This window comes from Kryptolebias marmoratus, linkage group LG7 (genome assembly GCF_001649575.2).
Source record: "Kryptolebias marmoratus isolate JLee-2015 linkage group LG7, ASM164957v2, whole genome shotgun sequence".
Taxonomy (NCBI): domain Eukaryota; kingdom Metazoa; phylum Chordata; class Actinopteri; order Cyprinodontiformes; family Rivulidae; genus Kryptolebias; species Kryptolebias marmoratus.
In genome coordinates, this window is record NC_051436.1 from 3299979 (window position 1) to 3309067 (window position 9089).

General features: G+C 47.2%; 1 protein-coding gene across 1 annotated transcript in view; it reads right to left on the reverse strand.

Moving 5' to 3' along the window:
• Window positions 1–682: 682 nt before the first annotated feature.
• LOC108249672 (cytochrome P450 26B1) overlaps window positions 683–9089 on the reverse strand; it is a 30404-nt gene continuing 21997 nt past the window's right edge. Inside the window, exons 3-7 of the mRNA XM_017439209.3 lie at window positions 5003–5121; window positions 4710–4866; window positions 4092–4247; window positions 2747–3031; window positions 683–1279 (exon numbers count right to left, since the gene is read on the reverse strand). Coding sequence (XP_017294698.1) covers window positions 887–1279; window positions 2747–3031; window positions 4092–4247; window positions 4710–4866; window positions 5003–5121 — 1110 coding nt within the window. The 3' untranslated portion in view covers window positions 683–886. The remainder of the gene's footprint in view (window positions 1280–2746; window positions 3032–4091; window positions 4248–4709; window positions 4867–5002; window positions 5122–9089) is intronic.

Here is a 9089-nt window from a genome sequence, read left to right on the forward strand (position 1 = left end):
TCCATCCATCCATCCATCCATCCATCCATCCAACCATCCATCCATCCATCCATCCATCCATCCATCCATCCATCCATCCATCCAACCATCCATTCATCCATCCATCCATCCATCCATCCATCCATCCATCCAACTATGACGAATTCCTAAACCTAAGTAGCTTTTGTTACTAAACCTAACCATCCATCCATCATGATTTCCTGAACCTAACTAAGGTTTTATCTAAACTGCATCCGTCCCGTCACACCCAGCTCGAAGTCTTTACTGCATCATGATCTTCAGCTTCAGCTGCAATCAGCTTAGCTGGAATTATTCAGCCTGAATCTTTCAGTCGTCTGTTTTATAATCAGGACGTCGGGCATCCCAGATCTAATGTCAGAGTCACTTCTCAGGACATACCCAAACCTGACAGCTAAAAGGAAGGAGTCGATTTCTTCGACTTGCTCGAAACCACGAGTTAAATTTAGTTTCAAAGCGACAGAAGAACCAGCTCATAACCTGCAGGACGGATACTAAAGTTCGGACTTTAAACAAGAAATAAAAGAGTTAAAATAATAAATTCTCTCATCCGATACCCTGTTTCAGCTCTCGTTTCCACAACACTTCATCTCACCAGAAGTCTCTTGTGCACTACTCTCGTTAAAATTATATTAGATAGCTTTTTGTACATATTTTTTGTTTGTATATTTCTTCAGAAAATACACAGAATAGAGCTTAATTAATAACGTTTTTTTTTTCTTTTTTTTTTTTTGGCAGTTTCTTCCGTTCTTGAAGGAAAGTCTCGATCATCGGACGTCTTTTAGTCTGAAAGGAAGCTCCAGCTTGGCAAGACAAAAGTGAGGAAGAAACAAAAACTCGTTGAGATGAATTTTCCTCCCGCCGCCGCTCAGACCGTCGCTCCCAGCAGCTCGTCTGACTTGGCCATGATCTCGTTCTGGTTGGAGTCCAGGCCGTAGAACTTGACCTTCAGCCCATCCACGGGGTGAACCACGGGGACCGTGATGATCCGCGGGAACTGCCGCGTGGCCAGCTCGAAGCGGCTGGTGCTGGCCAGCTCGATGGCGAGGAGGCGGAGGAAGAGGGTGGCGAGCTGCTTCCCCAGACAGGACCTGACGCCGCCGCCGAAGGGCAGGTAGTGGAAGCGGCCCTCCTTGTCTTCGCTCCGCTCCTGGCTGAAGCGGTCAGGATCGAACGCCTCCACGTCTTTGAAGACGGCGGCCGTGTCGTGAGTGTCCCGAATGCTGTACATCACACTCCAGCCCTTCGGAATCTGGACTCCCTGGAAGCAGAGAGACAAAACGAGACACAAAATAATTAGCAAAAACGCAGCTGGCTGACGATTTAATGAAGAAGCTGAAGCCGAGTTTAGTTAAAAGGATCAAAACGTTAAAACTGGCAAAACATAAACTACATTAAAGTTAAAAAACCTAAAAGCTTCAAAAACCAAAAGTCGCAGCTGCAGATTTCTGAACAAGCTGAACGTTTTGGTGTATTAACGGTTACAAAAGCAGAAACTACAGGGTCGGCCATTTCTATGGATACACCTTAATAAAACGGGAATGGTTGGTGATATGAACTTCCTGTTTGTGGCACATTAGTATATGGGAGGGAGGAGACTTTACAAGATGGGTGGTGACCATGGCGGTCATTCTCCAGTCTGCCATTTTGGGTCCAAATTTTGTTTTTTCAATGGGAAGAGGGTCATGTGACACATCAAACCTATTGGGAATTTCACAAGAAAAACCATGGTGTGCTTGGTTTTAACATGACTTTATTATTTTATGAGTTATTTACAAGTTTCTCACCACTTATAAAAGTGTTGGATTGTCAATGCAACCCTCTTCACACACTAATAGCAACACCGCAGGAGAAATGCTAGCGCAGGCTTCCAGTATCCGTAGTTTCTGCACATCTCGTATCTTCACAGCAGAGACGATTGCCTTCAGATGACCCCAAAGATAAAAGTCTAGGGAGGTCAGATCGGGAGACCTTGGGGGCCATTCAACTGGCCCACAACGACGAATCCACTTTCCAGGAAGTGGAAGTGGGAGAAGAGGGTTGCATTGACAATCCAACACTTTGAACACATTTTATAAGTGGTGAGAAACTTGTAAATAACTCATGAAAGAATAAAGTTATGTTAAAACCAAGCACACCGTTGTTTTTCTTGTGAAATTCCCAATAAGGTTGATGTGTCACATGACCCTCTTCCCACTGAAAAAATAAAAGTTGGATCCAAAATGGCTGACTTAAAAATGGCCGCCATAGTCACCACCCATCTTGAAAAGTTTCCCCCCTCCCATACACTAATGTGCCACAAACATCACAAAAATCACCAACCATTCCCATTTTATTAAGGTGTATCCATAGAAATGGCCGACCCTGTAGTTATGTGTGTAAGCGCTGACTCAGCATTATTCAAACGTGACTTAAAGCAGATTTACTTCCTGTAAGTCTTGGAAAACAATGCTAATCAAAAACAATATATTTTCATAAGTTTTGGGGTTGTTTCTTATCAGCCAAGCAAACGAGAAGACAAAGGTGCTAAAGATGGAGCCCTGAGGTACTCCACTGTTAAGTAGTGTGGACATATTTGAAGAATGTTTCCAGAACGGACCGTCTTAATGTGAAGAACTGAAGAATTACCCCTTTAAGTGTTGCTACTGAAGTCTCACATAGGGGAACGTTGGCAAAAATAATTTAAAATGAACTGGAACCACAAACTTTTTCGAAACTCGTGACTCACGTCGAGCTCGAAGGTCTGCATGGCCGTCCGGTACGCCCCAGAGACGGGCGTGTAGAGCCTCAGCACCTCCTTGATGACGCAGTCCAGGTACTTCAGGCTGATGATGGTGTCCAGCCTCAGCTCTCCCTCCGGACACAGGCAGCCGTTGTGGAGGAGGCCCCTGGCCCTCAGCTCCTCCCTGAGGCGCTCCAGAACATGGGGGTAGCGGAGGAGCGCCATGATCAGGGAGGTGCTCGCGCTGGCGGTGGTGGCAAAGGCGGCGAAGATCAGCTCGATGGTCGATTCCTAGAGGAGAAGCGTTGGCGCATTAAGACTCTGCTGGTGATTATTTTTTTATAATTATTTGATGAAATTAAAAATCCCGCCCCTCAGGTTGGTGAACAGGAACTCAAAACGTTGAGTTAGGATGAGAAAATGAACAAAAGGTTATAAACGATTGAAAATGATCGAACCAGGGGTGGATTTTGTTAAATGGTTTTAGATATCAGAAGATAATAAAACTGATCCGATCTTCTCCAGGTTCTACATTTATTCAAATCTGAGCTTAAAAGAAAAAACAAACAACAGATCCATCTTGAAAAGTTTTACCCTTCCCTTATACTAATGTGCCACAAACAGGAAGTTCATATCACCAACCATTCCCATTTCATTAAGGTGTATCCATAGTTATGGCTGACCCTGTAGAACCGGTCCAAATGTTTTAAAAACTAATGTGGAATTAAAAAAAAAACGCGTCGCTTCGAATTTTTAAAAAAATGGAGGCTGGTATCCAGTAGGAACACCTAAGTGAGCCACGCCGGTCCTTCAGACTGTGGAATAACTAACGAAGAGAGCGGGCAGCGCGCCTCACATTGTAAACCTCTCTGTGCCATCATCTGTCGGTGTGTGTGTGTGTGTATACGTCAAAGAGCCGGAGGGGAAAGCCTGGGCCTCCCCGGCTCAGGTTGTGTGTGTTGGAGTGTGTGCGTACAGGAGGCCTCATTCAGACCCCTAGCAGGGACCGTGTTGACTTATTTTTGGCTCTGGACTTCACCCAGAAACCACAAAGAGCCGAGGAGAAGCAGAGTTGAGTTTCCACAGAATTCCTCAAATAGGTAAATAGAGGGTGTGCCTGTTCGGGACCGTTTTTTTTTTTTAAGTGTCTGCCTGCAGACATTAAATTAGCATCTCTTCATATCCAGTTTTCTTTTTTTTTTGTTGCACGCCCGACGTTTGTTTGTTTGCATAACCCCACGTCTGATCGAGTGAATTCCTGCACGTCTGGCCTCCAGCCAAAGTATGCGTGCACGCCCTGTCCTCTGACTCGGTTTTGTTTGGTTTTCCTGCACCCCCGTCGGCATGTTACCTTCAGCTCCTGCATGGTGAGCTCCGTGCCGTTCTCCTTGGCGCTCTCCATCAGGACGTCCAGGGCGTCACTGTAGTCCTTCCCCTGGGAGCACAGTGGCTTCTCCCGGATGGCTTTTTCTACGCTCTTCTGAAGGACGTCTCGAGCGCGGATCCCCTGCAGACATGTAGGAGACATTCACCGTCAGAGCCAGACAACTCATCCACGTTTTAGGCTTTTTTACAGACAAACCTTCCCGATGGTCTCATGGATTCAGACGCTGAAATTAATCAGCTTTAAGCTTCTAGGTTCTAATTAATTTGTTCACTTTGGGCAAATTAATCAAGCTGTTTTGGTCAAACCTTGCGTATGATCTATCAGCTGTTGGACTCTGTTCTGAGTGACCGTCAGCTACTACCACACCAAATCTGAGCTCAGTATCTGAGATATAACCACGAGGTCAGTTAGCTTGAATTAGCTGGACCCCAGAAGGTAATCGGCTGCAGCGGTTCGTTAAAATCCATCCAGTGATCCATGAGACCAGCAGGCGGACTCCTCCTCCACCTTCGGCGGCGGCGGCGGGAGACACCTGGGCTCGAACTCGTGCAGAAACGTCAGAGCTCTGAGCCGATCGCGTACCTTCCTGAAGCCGCTGAAGGGCAGGTCTATGGGCAGGCTGAAGAGGTTGTTCACGAAATCCTGGAAGGTGGAGAAGAGGTGCCTCATTTCCTCCTCGGATATCCTGAAGCCCAGCAGAACCCTGACAGCCATGGTGAACGACAACCTTTGGCTCTCCCTGTGGAACGGCACCAAAAACACCATCAAAAAAATCACTCTTCGGGAAAAAGGAAGAAGTCTGAACTTTATCTCCGTCTGGCAGACGACTCTGTAGATTTTGACGGACTCCGATGATTAAGGAGGCGATGTCGTACCTGTAGACGTTGATGGGCTCGGGGTTGGAGCTCCAGACTCTCAGGCTCTCTTGGATGACCTGCTGGATCTTCGGGAGGTACGACTCCAAGGCCTCGTGGCTGAACACTTTGGCAAATACCTGCAGAGACCGAGCAGAATGAGAGGCGCGTTTAAAACCAATATTTATCTCTTCTTACGGCTCTTTATGGTTACAGCCGGTCAAGATGATCTTAGTCTAAAACGAAATCTTAGACCTTTAATTCATTTAATGCAGTACCAATTTATTATTTATCCCTAAATACTGTCCCCATTTCTTGCTTTCTTCTTTGCAGAACTAGACTGACCGCGAAGAGAAAGGAGGAGGCGGTTTTAAAGACATTCCTGGCTGCCTTTTAGTTATTTATTTATTTTTTTTCTGCATGAATCTGTCACCAGTCGTCAGCGCTGTTTGAACAAATTTCAGTCCATCGGATTCAACCTCCGAAACTGCCCCTAAAACAGCCCCGACATGATTTAGAGGTGGACGAACACAAACATGGCTTTTGTAGTAAAACTGCTAAAACGGACCCGTGTTTGGATAAATAATATTTTCACGTATCTAACCCTTCGGAGCCGCGGGGGGACATAAAGGTGCTGCTTGTTGGGTCCCATTTTTCGAGATGAGCCTGGAAACAGTGCGGCGTTCAGTCCGAGGCTTTTCTGATGCCTCCGCTTCGAGTCCCACAGATTTTTCCACCGCGAGGTTTGATTCAATCAGGGGTCGCGGCGCATTCTCCAGCAACGCTCGGCGACTGCCACACATGGTTTGCATTTTCTGCTCAATGGAACGAGACTGGAACGTCTGAACAAGCAAATTTTTATGTTGGACATTCTGTGTAATGATTAGTGGCCAATGGAGCCCATCAGCTCCCTCTGAGAGGATCACATTCGATGTGGGTTCACTCAGGAGTCATATGCAGATCAGTTCTTCCCTGGAAGAGACTCCACGCTTCATACGCTCCCTCCTCGACGTCTGACCCGGTCCTTTTTATTTCATGGCTTTACTGTATGTTGTACATTTTACTGCAGGGACATCAACACCCATAATTAACCCTAACATCTTACCTGCTGCAGATGGCTCTGTAAACGACCTCGGTTTGGATAAATAGTTTGTTTCTGACTGGACTGACAAGCTAACAGCGAGTCCAAGCAGGACCGCGACCAAAGTGGATTCCTGGCCGCTTGAAAAGAAAAATGTCTAAAATTTAATAACTTTTCATATCAACTCCTGATCACTCCTTCAGGAGCTCAGTCAGTCCGCCTCCAACTCTTTCCTTCGAACCCGTGGGTTCTGGTCCAAGGCTCGTATTGGGACGTTATCAGCTGCTGATTGGCGTCCGATTGGTTCCTCTCCACAGGTCAGGACTGGGGATCGGTCACCCAACAGGAACGGCGCCTCAGGTCTCCAGATGGGTCACAAACAAACTTTGGCTTCAGGTTAGGGATGTTCCGGTCAGTACTGAGGTTAGGGGTCGCTCTCAGCTCACGATCTGACGCCGTCTGTGGTTTTTACGTTACAACCCTCATACGGACCTGGAAACGAAAGGCGTCTAAGCACCAGTTGAAGGTTTTTTTTTCTGTCATTTGGTGCTAAAAGGATCAATGGACCTCCTGGCAGCTACTGATTCATTTATCAGACCAGACAGCAGCAAATAATGTGATGTAAACACTGAAGTGCTGGGCTGAGCTGAAGACGGAAAAGACCTGAATTAGCACTTTACTTCTTGATTTTAGTTACTTTAACAGCACATTGCATGAAAAACATGCCGTCTTTTTTTGATTAAAAGTGTTTTTCCTTGATTATGAAGATTAGGAGGGAAGGAGGAGGATTCATGGGGACTTTGTTGTGTATTTGGGATGGATGTTCTGGATAGAAACACAGAAACGGAGCATGTCTGCTTTTCCTTGTTGAGTCGAATCAGAAGCTGAGAGGGAAGAGAGGAGCTTCCATTTGGATTTGGTCCCAGACCAGCGAGGGACCGCGTGGTTCCTGAGGTCGACTCTTCAGCCACCAAACCATCAGTTGGGCGCTCATCCTCCCTTATTTTGTCCTCTTCCTCGTTTTCTTTCTTCTCTGTTGCCCTTTAATTTTCCCCCTCTGTCGAACCCTTCGTCACTCCCTCCCCTCCCCTCCTCCCCGCCGCGCTCAGGATGAATGAACAATGGTCCCCGCGAGCTGCTGTTGAGCGCACGGGCGCCGTACGGATCCCGTGTGTTTATGAGTGGTTACAACGGATCATGGGGCGCCCTGAAATCTCAGCAGCGCTACGTTTCCTGTCCCCGCCGCTGGTCGAGGATCAGTTTCCACGACCTGCGGTCCATCGTCGAACGCAGGAGAAGACACCCAGGATCTGACCTCGGAGGAGACCGCCATGGCCGTCATGGCCGCCTCAGGAAGTCACAAACTATGAATGTTTTCACTCCAAGTTGTCCAGCTGGATGTCGTCCCTTTTTGGACTCATCTTCCTGCGGTTTCAGCTCCATGTTCTACGTTCCTGTGAGCGAACCGTCGACGCTGTCAGAACGGTGGACAGGAGTGGGACGGGACACCGCGTCCAACTTTGACTCATTTTCCTAAAAGGTCATTAAAACTTATCTCCATATGGAGGGAAAGCCAGGGACTGTTTGGAACTGATCGCTGCTTTGTTTTATTTTCAGAAACCAAAAAAAAATGGAGTTTTAGAAACCGAAGGCGTTTCGTCACCCTCCACAACTCAAACCTCAGGACTGATATTATCCACAACCTTCAGCTCAGAGTTTGTGTTGTGAACGACTGTCAGCTACTACCACGTTATATTTGAGCTCAGTATCTGTATACCCGATCATCTCATGACCAGCTGGACGGATTTTAAAGAAGCTCAGGAAGCAATCATTGGATCGACAACCGATTACCTTTTGGAGTTGGTCTAATTGAAGATGGCCGCCGAAGATGCAGCCCCGTTTACCGCGTGATTGTGCCTAACCGCCTTTTCGAGGTTCGCCAAAAACGACTGCTGCTCTCGTCATTTCCCGACAGAAGACGAGTCTAAAACTCCGAGGCGAAAAGCGGCGGGCGACAGGCATTCCTTTGAGGAACGCCGGGCCTTTAACTCGATTTGGTTGCTTCCAACGTTTGCGTAAAGAGCGGCGACCCGAAAACCCCTGACGGAGCAGCGAGACGAAGCCAGCAGCTTAGTAATTAGTGGGCTTCAGTGTTAACGTGTTAAAAAAATAAAACAATCTGCGTTAACACACACACACAAAGGAGCCCACATTGAAAGGTGATTAGACATAAATTCTGGTTAAACCAAAGGAGGTTGTGTAACGTTGTGAATTTAGCCATTTAACTCGTCTGTAGAGGATTATTCATAATTGCTCAATTAGGCTGAGCACTTTGCCCGGTCCTACCTACACACACACACACACACACACACACACACACACACACACACACACACACACTGACATAAATAGACACAGAGCAGAAGGACTGAGCTACTGTAGGACCAGTCAGTCAGTGTTGCAGGCTGAAAGGTAACTACAGGTCATACACACACACACACACACACGCGCAGCATCCCAGCCTGGCTGCCAATCAAACAGAGTTTTTACGCCGTGTCACCCCGGGACGATCCAAGTTCCACTCAGGCTGTGGGGGTGTGTGAGGCGAGGGGGATTGTTCGTTACAACAGTCATTCTGCTGCACCACAAAAACGTGACTGTCTTCTGTAGCCTGCAGACACACACACACACACACACACACACACACACACACACACACACAGTTGTCCTAATAATGTCCATATGTCTTGAATTATGTGAAAGTGCTGCGAGCTGCTGGTTCCACAGACATGTAAAGACTCCTTTATTCTTTTCTCTGCCCTCAATGCTCCCGTCTCTGCTGTACATCCAACATTCCATCCAACCATCCATCCATCCATCCAACCAACCATCCATCCATCCATCCATCCAACCATCCATCCATCCATCCAACCAACCATCCACCCATCCGTCCATCCTTCCATCCATCCATCCATCCATCCATCCATCCAACCAACCATCCATCCAACCAACCATCCACCCGTCCGT